Source organism: Haliotis rufescens, unplaced genomic scaffold (assembly GCF_023055435.1).
Source record: "Haliotis rufescens isolate VD_foot unplaced genomic scaffold, xgHalRufe1.0.p SCAF_19, whole genome shotgun sequence".
NCBI classification, from domain to species: Eukaryota; Metazoa; Mollusca; class Gastropoda; order Lepetellida; family Haliotidae; genus Haliotis; species Haliotis rufescens.
This window is the reverse complement of record NW_025963879.1, coordinates 5177574-5190511: the sequence shown is the minus strand read 5'-3', so window position 1 is coordinate 5190511 and position 12938 is coordinate 5177574. Positions and strand designations below refer to the sequence as shown.

At 38.0% G+C, this 12938-nt stretch overlaps 1 protein-coding gene across 3 annotated transcripts in view; it reads right to left on the bottom strand.

The window, feature by feature from the left end:
• Window positions 1-12938, bottom strand: part of LOC124148428 (zinc finger protein 341-like) — a 66030-nt gene that overhangs the window by 38097 nt on the left and 14995 nt on the right. Inside the window, exons 2-5 of one of the 3 annotated variants that reach the window (XM_046519512.2) lie at window positions 6634-6726; window positions 5160-5374; window positions 3277-3414; window positions 2008-2224 (exon numbers count right to left, since the gene is read on the bottom strand). In XM_046519512.2, the coding sequence (XP_046375468.1) occupies window positions 2008-2224; window positions 3277-3414; window positions 5160-5374; window positions 6634-6726 (663 nt within the window). The remainder of the gene's footprint in view (window positions 1-2007; window positions 2225-3276; window positions 3415-5159; window positions 5375-6633; window positions 6727-12938) is intronic. The other 2 variants (XM_046519513.2, XM_046519514.2) reach the window with 2 other exon arrangements.

Below are 12938 nucleotides of genomic sequence, written 5' to 3'. Positions count from 1 at the left end.
CTGAGACTGATGTCCATGAAGCGAGAGTCTTGGCTTGGTCTCTGATTTCGTGAGCTGAGCAGGATCTGAGATGTGGTGTGCAATTCTGAGCCTGTATATAACTTGATGCAACTGTAACTTTTAGCTATCCCTCTGTTGAAGCCTTGGTGATGTCCTTTTTGGAATTAGTCTTACAAGATGAGAAGAGTCTCCTTCAATGTCATCTATGTGTGTCTGTAGCCGCGAGATAGAACTTGAGAGCTCTGATGGGACATAGAGTCTGTCTAGGTGATTTACTGTTGGTCTTAATGCAGGAATTGTAAAGTGTCTATTGCCCAATGGCCCAATCATGGTAGATTGATTCTTGGCTACAAAGTTTGGGAGCGATCTTAGAGTTATTGAGGTCCAATGTTGATCATGGGTGAGACTAGAATAGTCAAATGGCATGTAATTCTGAAACTCTTGCTGCTGTTGCCATGGCTAGGAGGAAAGACGCTGTCCTGGCTTTTTGGAGTAGGGTAGCTTTAGCCATGGGCTAGTAAGGTTCCATAAACAATGCCGACAGTACCACAGATAGATTCCACTTGGGGAATATACGAGGTGTTCGAACATCTTCTATTAGAAAGGATCTCATTAGTCTGTTTACAATGGGATGGTTACTGATTGATAATCTGTTATGTTAAAGTACAAAATGAAGGGCTGATCTATAACCTTCTATCCTCCCGTGTCGGAATTTGTTGTCTTGACGTAGATATAGTAGAAAAGTCCGCTACCATAGGGATACATATAGCATTAGTTATAATCTTCTCCACTGAAAAAACTTGTCCCATCTGTTGTCATATATAAGGGAGGATGAAGGTGTCCATGATCTTGCAAAAGCTTCTGAGGCAAGCTCAGAGTATCCGGATGTCTGCATATATAACTTCCAGGCGGTTTGATGTAGGCTTGGGAGATTGTCGTGGAAAATGCTGGACTTGGGTCATGTGGGTTGTCGCAGTAGATCTGGAATTTTGACAAAGGTACCAGATATCACTTGTTGAGGGTCTTTAGGTCCATAATCATCCTTATTTCGGATGTATTCTTCTTCGGGACGAAGAACGGAGAATATTGCTGGCAAAAGATTCCTGAGAAGATTGTCGCTTGTCGTATCCCCGACTCGGTTGGAATGAATCCTTCCCGGAGGGGACAAACTTCTTCTTAGGAGGCCTTTGGGTGAGGAAGATTTGTAGTCCCAGGGACGCTTCTATGGATGGGATGATCCGTGGACTTTAGCAGCTAAGTTGATAGTTGAAGTTTGGAATCATTATGCACCAGTGCCACGTGTCCCAATTTTCCGTTGAATGTTGTAGTCTCCTGTCTCTTGGCCTTAGTTGTCGCCTTGGCCATCTTGGTAAATATCTTATCATCTGTGTTGACACTTCTCAATCTCTTCTCTTGTTACATGAAGTGCCTCTGCATTTCATGCAGTTATCATGAGGATCTCCCGTGACCATGAAACAGCCACACTTCTTGCACCCAGGGCTAGAGGGAGACTGCATGTTGACCTCACAAAGAGCACCAAGCACCAGCTATACTTACGTGCGTGCTCTTATTGGATACCTATATGTCTGTTTATTTTTATTAGAACTATTAGAATAATCTTAGATTAATGTGACTTACTTCCAAGTGCTAGATTGTTACTACTATTACAACAGGTGTTGACTCTAGCACACACAGGAAAAAAGTGATTTTGCCGCCAACTAGTTGTGTGTGTAATTGACAGTGAAGAGGATGTCTGTTGAAAATCTGAAAATTTTAGTTAGTGTGACTGAAGCGAAAATACAGGATTTATGGCAGAGATGTAATAGAGGTATAAGTTTTGTAAGAATTAGTGGTATTTATTCATGCTAACCTAATCTTGCTGATCTGTGCTGGGATGTTTCAGCACCATGGACCTGGTAGTTTGAATACAAGATAATGTCTATCACTGAATCCAAAAGAGGTATAACCGAAAGAAAAACAAGTATGACATAATGGAAAGTAACAAACCTGCTTTTGTTGGACTTGGTTTAGCAACATTGACCAGTGTTTTTTCTGTGTGAACTGGGGTAATGGTGATCTGTGGTGTTGGCTGTATGTGCACTTGGTTAGAAGTAATTGTGTTGGTGAAGGCCGAGCCACTGGAGGAGAATGAAGGCACTGTATTCACAGGACTAAGTATGGAGACATTCCCAGAACCAGCACGGCTAGTCAGGGGAGTTGTTACCTGCAGAAAAGAATGCATATATTATCATTTACAGCAAAATCACTTGATGCAAGATGTAGTTGATTCGGTAACTAGAAAAGTGTTTGCATGCACAAGCTGAAGCTGCCCCTTACCCTACTTTTCCTGAATGCCCCAGAGCTTTCCCACCAGAACATGAACTATTTTGACTAGACCAAAATCAGTCCTACGCGTTTACCTACCACAAAAAATTTCAAATTTCAAATTTCAAATTGATATGATATGAAAGTGTACTACCTAGCATGCTTTCTGTGTTTGTTGTTTAATGCCGCACTTAGCAGTATTCCAGCTGTATGACGGCGGTTTGTAAATAATCCAGCGTCAGATTAGACAACTGCGATAAATTGACATGCATCAAACAAGTCAGCCAGCCTGACCACCCAATACTGTTAGTCGCCTCTTAAGACAAGCATGGGTTGCTGAGGACCAATTCCAACCTGGATCTTCACAGGTACCACGAGATGACATCCACACACTAAAGATGTAAACAAAAATACTATGGCGATGAGATACAACACCAAAGTATCAAAGACAAAACATTTCCCATTGAAGCTTTTAAAACTTGGTAAGAGGAAAAAGGCTGGACCAAGGATTTAAGTGTCATATTTATGAAAAACACTTCAGAAAATTGACAGGAGACTCCAAAGTGACATGGGTAAGCCAGAAAATGTGTCTGTTATAGCCCTTGATTCATACAATGATACAATGGCTCAATAATAGGCCAAATTACATTTACAACATAAGTTGGTGTTCTGTTTAAAATTTGTTTAGAATGTTGGAAGCATATCTTAGAGATGTGTATGACGTATGATGAAAGTTCAGGACACAAACTATGCTGTGACATCAGCTCATGGTATGGAGAGCAATAATAACCAGTATGATCATAAAAATCTTAGATGATTTTATCGATATAAGCAATTAGCTGCAGTCATTTTCAAATTCTGAATGACATTATCTCATCACATCCTGTAAAGTAAGAAAGTAGTTGAAGAAAGAGGCTATTATATCCAATAACTATTTTGAACATTGTTTACCATCTGCAGAGTCTGTGATTGAAGATTGTGGTCCAGGCTTGCAAAGGTCATCAGGTCATCATTGAGAACCATCCCTTGTGCCAATGGTTGTGGAACTGGTGAGGAGGGCACAGATGTTGTGCTGTACCCTCCCAGCGACTGGAATGGAAGACAACACAACTTGAATATCTAAACTGCAATTACATCATGTCAGTTAGGACTGAATATTTCATAACACGCAGATATGAGAAACCAAAAGATGCATTTCCATTCTGGTGAAAACGAAAAAATGTTTATACAATTCTAAACCAGAGAGTCTTATGTTGCTATCTACCTTAAAAAAAAACTTATACCCAGGTCCAATTTAATGATATCACTTCTGCTTGCAGTAAATACATGTCATATGCAGTGACAATATAAAAGAGAGAGTACCATCTCCAGATACCTTAAACAAAATGTAATACACAAATGTCATAAGCAACTTCTGGTTGAATGAAACCATATTGCTATATTTAAAGGAGAAAGTCCCATGCCTCTAGCAGCCTTGATATGAAAGTAACATGAACTCAATGCAATATATCTTCAAAGGAGAAAGTCCCATGCCTCCAGCAGCCTTGATATGAAAGTAACATGAACTCAATGCAATATATCTTCAAAGGAGAAAGTCCCATGCCTCTAGCAGCCTTGATATGAAAGTAACATGAACTCAATGCAATATATCTTCAAAGGAGAGAGTCCCATGCCTCTAGCAGCCTTGATATGAAAGTAACATGAACTCAATGCAATATATCTTCAAAGGAGAGAGTCCCATGCCTCCAGCAGCCTTGATATGAAAGTAACATGAACTCAATGCAATATATCTTCAAAGGAGAGAGTCCCATGCCTCCAGCAGCCTTGATATGAAAGTAACATGAACTTCTAGCTCAATGATTTCACACTTTTGCTGATCTTATGCTTGATTATTTTTACATTGAAACATTGGTGTTCTTACAAATGTGTCATAACAACACAGCGGGTAGGATCAATATAGAAAGAAACAGAACTATCTCACGAATGATCATAGTTACCTTGACATTGAAGGTCACACAAACTCTTACCACTTCAAGTCCCAATTCATATCCTACTACAGTGATGACTTCTTGTGTTATCATAGACGTGATATATATCTGGCCTTGTTTGACCTTGAGAGTGAATTGGATGTTCAATATGAGAGTTTCAATAGATAACCAAGCTAAAACCTTCAGGCTATGACCTTGAGGATGACCTTGACTCTCGATATGTCTCAAAGGAATGTTCACCTGTGCTAAAAGCATGATAAACATGGTATCCTTCACATGTTTCAAAACTTCAACGGCCGTGCTGAACAGAGAGTAATTCATGAAATAAGCCTGGGGATTCAAAAAATGAAAAGGGTATCATCAATCTCAGTAAAAAAGGAAGGGAGAAACTTTTCTAAGTTACAAATGCTTATCACCTAGGTCAGGATGAAATAAGATAAATCAAGTTGGAAGGTATATTACAAGTTCACTACTTTTTTCATATTTAAATATTTCAAGACACATCTAAACATAATTATGAGTGCCCTATGGGGAAAAAAAAATACATTTCTAAATTTACATTTCTACTGGAATACATCTGATTATGATGAACATGATTATTTTGCTTTTTGATCGATTAATATAAAGTGTTAGCCAGTGTTGTGTCATTAGCAAGCAAGACGGTAGAAGTGTTCATCTGATACACACAAATACCAAACTGAATGGTGTAGTAAATTCCATACAACATATCACTTCTTGTCCCTAATCAGTACAGACAATGAACACTTTCTTCACCCATTCACTAGGCTGCACAGAGGGCCAGGAAGGCCATGATGCAAAAGCTAGCACTATCGTGCCGGATGTTACCTGAGGAATTGCTGCTACAGGCATTGTTGAAGTGAATGAAGTGACAACAGTCTGTGGGATCCCTCCATCCACACTGACACGCACACTGGAAGGGGATGATGTAACAATGGCAGTACATCGTGTCTGCTTGTGAGTTACAAAGGCTGGCAGCAATGTAAATTGTTTCTTGCATTTCCCACATTGGAACAAATCCTCCTCTTCTGCTGAAAGACAGTCTGATATCTAAACTATTATAGACTTATATCATGAAAATCAAAATAGTTTTGCAACAGAACCACCCTTCCCTGTCAACAATCCCTGGTATTTAACTCATAAAAGAAAAGAACTAAAGTTTGCAAATAGTGACAAATGTCTTCATTACAATTAATCCTGACTTCACCATTTATACGCCAAAGAGAGGCAGGTCACAAGAAGTAAATGTGTCACATATAATAAAATTAAGAGTTGGCAGCAATGTAATTGGTTGAAAAACACCTGCATCAAATCACAGAAATCTTCTTGACGTTTTACTGTGTATGAATACTTTTCCTGATAATTGTCAGTGTTTACTTAGTGGTAATGTTATCAGGTCAAACTATATCCAATGGGCTGGGACGAGTCCAAATTTACTACCTGAGTACCTATACCCCTATTACCCGATCCTATCCGGGTACCCACTGTAGGTCTCAAGAGATAGGAACAAATTTATGTGCGATTGGGAATTTCTTTTACCATAGCACTGGCAAAACGTATTTAGATACATGTATTAAACAATCTGGTCATATCAGGTTATATCTTTATTCAACCATATAAAAAATCAGAAGGAATGGGTGCATAGTTAGAAAGAAATACGGACATTAGTGACTCTTAGTGTAACCATAGAGTTCTAGATATTTTTTGTCATTAAACAATACATCACGTGACTAACCACGGGTCAGGGTAGTCCTGTGGGTACCCGGGTCCTACTCAGTACCCACCTGACCCGGGTACCCAAGTTACCCATCCCAGCCCTAATCCACTGCACCACTCACAGGAACTCAGTGAGCACAAGACATAACACATGACAAAACCAGGCGATGGCAGCCAGGAACCTTAAAAAATGGTTCAAATTGTTTGATTGCTTTTCTCGTCGAAATCAAACTGTACCCTAACTTCCTTATTTCTTTACTACATACAACATGTACAATAACTCCCTCACCACAAATAGCTGCTTGATCTCTGATACATCATTAAGCAATAATCATTACTCATAACCATCGTAAAAAAAGCCACCAAGTTATTCAAACTTTATGCGTTGGGATGTGGCGGTTTAAGGAGTAGTGTGCAATTATGTCAAATTACTAATCTGTTACCACCTGAGGTATCAAGTAGGTATCGCAATTAGCCAGTGAGGTCTGCAAGGCCAGTCTGACATTCTGCTTTGGACCAGAAGTTTGTGGTAAAAGGTGAGAGAATTCTGAATGGTAAAATGAGATGTTTCCCCTGCATGCATTACCTTGTGTGTCAGCACCTGATGGTATGCTCTGAGAGTCAAGGAGAGACTGAACAGCAACGGCTGTCTGATTGTCCACTGTGCAGGTGACACCACCTGAAACACAATCACATTTAGGAGGATGCCAACATTCAAAAAGTTGCAACCGGACTATAAACAGCAGAGTATTTTGCGAGACTTGACTGTTTGACAGATGCTGGGATAATTCGTCAGCGAGTTATCGATGACAGAAAATCTTAAATAAATAAAGAAAGAGACAACTTTCACATCTTAACTGATTACACAGATTTGCCCTAAACCAGTCAATGTATCAAAAGTCAAATGATGTTTAAAATCATTACATTTGATCTGATATTTTGTTGTCTGGGAAACAACATCGGTCATCTGACATCTACTGCACGACCATATCTAATTATAGTAAACCATGTGGCCAACTTGCACATGGCACAACCTCTCCATGTGGTGGTTTATTTGCAATGAATCTACCAAATGTTATTACAAAGATGTTACGTTTCAATACGCGAATACCGCATGTATTTTAGATTGAAACGTGTGTGGTACTACAAATAGTAGGCTCATTTTCCCTAATAATTATGTAATTCCCAGCGTAAAGTGAATTCTAACATGATTTTGAATCCTGCATTCAGTTGGGTCAACCAGCCCTATGAAATTTACATTACATAATTTTACTGAGGATCATCATTGTAAAAGAACATATTCTCTTGAAATCACTTCTTTCGCAAAACCAACCAGTAGGTATATTCAAATACAGATGTTGTGAAATACTGTGACATACATGTACTGCGATGCCATGAAATACAGCACTTGTGTATACACAATAGTGGTGTGTACTAGATGCAGAAGTGTTGCTTCATGTTTCCTCGGCAGGGAATAATAAATAATGCCTACGGAGTATTTATCCTTGATTTTACTGTCGCATATATATTATTTAAGTATCATGTCTAAAATTATGGCTGAGTAGATAAGAGTTACAATTATGGCTGAGCACATAAGTGTTAAAATTATGGCTGAGCACATAAGTGTTAAAATTATGGCTGAGCACATAAGTGTTAAAATTATGGCTGAGCACATAAGAGTTAAAATTATGACTGAGCACATAAGAGTTAAAATTATGGCTGAGTAGATAAGAGTTAAAATTATGGCTGAGCACATAAGAGTTAAAATTATGACTGAGTAGATAAGAGTTAAAATTATGGCTGAGCACATAAGAGTTAAAATTATGACTGAGTAGATAAGAGTTAAAATTATGGCTGAGCACATAAGTGTTAAAATTATGGCTGAGCACATAAGAGTTAAAATTATGGCTGAGCACATAAGAGTTAAAATTATGGCTGAGCACATAAGAGTTAAAATTATGGCTGAGCACATAAGAGTTAAAATTATGGCTGAGCACATAAGAGTTAAAATTATGGCTGAGCACATAAGAGTTAAAATTATGACTGAGCACATAAGAGTTAAAATTATGACTGAGTACATAAAAGCAAGCACAAGCTGATCAAAACTGATGAGTCATTGCTCCCTCAATCATGTCAATACAACAATTTCCAACTGAAAATATTAGACTCTACCAGTGTCACATCATTCAACCTTTTTTTCATGCTAGAATGGAAATAAGCCAACTGAGTTCTAACTTAAACTTGTATATGTTAAAAAATGACTAAACAAGGACATCAAACTTGTAAGTCCTGCTTCTAGCTAACTTAATAGGAGCTTTTAGGCATCAATTATCCAGGGTTTTTTACATCTCAGTTTGTCATCTTTGCTTTATTCTTTTTTAGAAGATCTGCAACACTCTGAAGTAGAAATGATTTTTGTTCTATAATAACTGAAATAAGGCGATTAAAGCTTGTATGAAAATGTGAAAAACTTCAAGAACAAAACCTTTGATACCTAAAAAGATGCATAAATATTTCATTTTGATCATATAGGCCAGAGCCAAGAATGCAGGATGTTAAAATCAATGGCATATATAATGCCACGGCACTGAAGCTCACCTGGCTGGATATGTAGTCAACAGCATAAAATGTCAACACAGACAGTCACTTAACAAAAGTTGCTGTCTTCATTGATATTCAGATATTTTCTGCCAAAATACTGAGCACAAAAAAACTTACATTACAATTCTAATGATTTAAACAAAATAACATGTTATCATAAAAAGGAACATACAAACAATGCTTGTGAATTTTCAGCTTTAATGGTCCTGTGGAAAAAGATTTATAGTGCCAAGAAAACCCATTTGAGACAAGAATACAGTCCAATCACAAAGGCCAAAATTAATCACAAACACAATTTAAAATATCTCTGTCAAAACATATATTTTGAGTCTCACTCCTAACTGAACATTAGGACTGGGACAAGTCCATATTTACTACCCGAGTACCCGACACCCTATAACCCGGCCATACCCGCATACAGGTCTCAAGAGTCCGGTACAAAATGTCCGAATGGGAATTGTTTTACCGCAATAACTATTTAGATACACATATAAAACTATCTGGTCATGTATACACTACAGTTGATAGACGCTTTATCCTTACTCGAACAAATAAAAGTCAGAACGAATGCTTGCACAGTGAGAAAGAAATGTGAACATCAGCTATGCCTTTAGTGTAACCATTGAGTTTTATTGTTAATGTCAATAAACAGTATGTCAGATGACTAACCACGGGTCCGGGAAGTTATGTGGGTACCCAGGTCCTACTCAGGATCAACCCGAACCAAGTACCCGAGTTACCTGTCCCAGCCCTCCTGGACATATACTAATTTGGGAAACTTATTTACATTTGAACAAAAATGGCAGAATAATTGGCAGGCAAATTGGGAAAAAATATCATTTTGTCCAAGATTGGGAATTTTTGTAAAGTACCACTTTCTTATTATTTCAGCATTGCCTTCTAACAAAGCAAGAATTCAATACTAAATCTGGAAGCGTCTTTTTCTCTTTAGTGGTCCACACGAACCAAGTCATCAGTGAAATTCAAGTCTTGAAAAAACCGATTCAGGGTTAGAAACCACAAGCCCGATAGCCCAGTGGGTAAGTACAAATTTCTGCTGGCTAGTACAAATTTCCGGTTTCAACATTACAAGAGCATTTTATCTTTACCAGGGCTGGTATTGCTCCTGAGTTTAGTTCCAACCCATTGTTACGTCAAGCACTTCTTTCCTATTTGAAAACTAACACTGTAAGCAATACATCACCTCTTGATGCTGATGTTTACTTTTAACGAATATAGAGAGGTTATCACATGAGTGTGTTTGGGGATGGTAAATATCCTGTACATGGGCGGATACAGAGGGGGGGATGCGGGGGTGCGCAACACCCCTTTTTATTTCGAAAAAAATCTTTGTTTCTGTATAAATTACCACCAAAGACAATAAATAGATCTTAATTGTGCACCCCCCCTTTTAAAAAAAGCTGTATCCGCCCATGCTGTATTAGGAATAAACATTGTATTTAGCTAGCCTTGGCAAGCTGAATAGTGAATACATATTCTTTATTCCTAATACAGGATATTTACCACCCCAAACACACAAGCATCATAACTTCTTTATCATACAAGAGTCATCAGAAAGATGACATATCCCCCTGGCAGCTGTCTGTAAAGTAACCACAAGTAAATGTGCAATTCCGTATGCAATGAATCCCGAGTTGAATGTTCTTGAAGAAGCATACATTGTTTACCCACAAAAGATCGACCATGGTCGCATCCATATGAAATGGAAAGTAAAACAAGTGTGTTTCTGTGGGTTTTTTTATGCAAACAAATGACAAATTACAAGAAACAATAACTAAACAAGCGTATAGTTAACAAAGTCATCTAAACCGCCCGCCAATTTTAACATGTTATGGTCCCAAACCAGGTAACTGACCCAACATTTCTCTTAGCCCATGTAAAAAAAGCTGCAATTGAAATTCTATAATAAACATTTCTAAAACTCCTGAATATCAAATGGTACCAGTTCAGTATGTGCTTTATATATAGACATGCAATGTTTGGCAAGGAAATATCTAACAGTTTATTTGTTATACTCCATATGTGAACCCACCCTATATTAAAACTTAAATCCAAATTGTTACCATGGAAACGTAAAAAATTAAAAATTTGTAAAATTCCTAAATAGCAAAGGGCACAACTTCACCCCTTGAGTGATATAATGCAAAGTTTGATAATAAATTTTTAACAGTTTCGGAGTTGTGCTCCGGAAACAAACATCACTCACAAAGTTAGCCTATGTCCAGCATGCTTTCATGAAAATTGGAAAATAAAAAAATTGGAAAAATTCCCAAATAGCAAAAGGGACAACTTCACCACCTAAGTGATATAAATGCAAAGTTTGATGAAGAAATATTTAACACTTTTCCTGTTCTGCTCTGGATACGATTCAGACAGACGGACAGACATGCCCATAGCTATATCCCACCGCATTATATGCCGGGGGGATAATAATGTCATTCTTCAATTCTGTGCTCGAAAAAGCTATTTCTATTTCTCCCAAACATTACCTAAACATTGCAAGTTTTCTTGGATTGTGTGCATTAATATATAAATTACATCCTCTTCCCCAGGCAAGAGAGTTTACTGTCATACAGATTTCGGTCGATTGCAGGATTTGCAAAGCATGTGCACCGCCAACTGGTTGTCAGCAGATATTTTCCAAATCTTTTCATGTTTTTAATCAAGGTGCTCACGTTATTTGATGCATTTTGCAATGTAAGACCCGTTTTATCACAATATAGATCTTGATTATCGATCAGCTCGTCCTGACTCGGCGCCACCATTTTGTGTGAAGCAAACCCAAGTGATACGAGAGGTGGAATCTTATTGGTCCATAGGAGAGGCTTAGAAGGGACATAACTGGTAATAGCCACGATGGTGGTGCTACGATCGAGCCCAGTTATTCCAGCCTAGTTTGGCAAGGGGGGAAACTGGACTTTTAAAGTCAGTTAACTCTCTTGCCTCGGGAAGATGATATTACATCAGAAGGTAAGTGATGTGACAGTCGGACAGTGACAACAGTCAATATTGATCCAACTGAAACCCTTTTTATTACAGTAGTGTAACTCCATATAAGCAAAACAACAATTTCCTACACAAACTGTTTCTACTTGCCTTTCATGGCAATCCACCAGTCTGTCCGCTAGAGTAAATGTCCTATTTCAAAGGAAAACTACTCTAACCCTAGTCTATGAGACGCCACGTTTGTTGACAGTCTGCTTGTCCTGTTATAATGTTACGAAGTGCAGTCAAATGTACACACAACAACAAAACAAAACAATTTGGACATATTTCAGCCAAATCCATCAGTTTTAATTTGGGGAAAAGGTTCCAAGCTGCAGACGCCTACAAACACAGGTACAAGCACAAGAGATCCCACAAGGCTAGTGGGGGTCCTTTCTCCGAATTTGCCCAAACTTGTAAAATGCCTTATATTCATCACAGCTAACCACTGATTTTTCTGTGATAATAATAATAATAATTATCCCAGTAATTTCTCCAGATTCCCAATGGTTAATTATGACTCGATCACCGAATGACAAGGGCAACTCAGTAATTGCTCAAAAAGTTATCTGGAGCTCTGGATTTTCCATGGAACTGATTTCCAGTGGCCAATGTCGTCTAGGGTTCTACTTAGAGTCCATCCTGATGCCAAAGGACCCCCTCTTCTCCCAATACTATCAAACCAAGTTGTTTAACAGACCACATCAGATGAGAGAGGCAAGTTGAGCAACATATCCAGCGTTAGAAATTGGCACTTGTCCTGTAGTCCTTGCCAATATCATGGGATAACATTTATACTAAGTTATCTTATAATAATTAGATCTACATCAAGTGCTTTTATAAGTTATCATGATGTAATATTTATACATCATTTCATATAATTATAGTTTAGCAAGTAATAATTATCATTAGGTAAAATGCATATATAAAATATCAGTAGTTTCAGTTAAAGCTTTTTTAGATGGTTGCTAGCCTAAGGTAATGGGAGCACGTCTTCTAGACATGCTATTCAATAAGACAAGAGTTACATCTACATAGTTTAATTGATTTGAAGCTTTTAGATAAATGCTAGCCTAAGGTATCAAGATCCCATCTCCCAGACAAAGGATATTTATTTAAGTATATCTGTCATCACCTACCGGGGTATATTAGAATAACATTACTTCAATTAAGACTCATTAAGGATTAGCCCCCATACAAGCTCATCTATAGGGCATTAAGGATTAGCCCCCATACAAGCTCATCTATAGGGCATTAAGGATTAGCCCCCACACAAGCTCATCT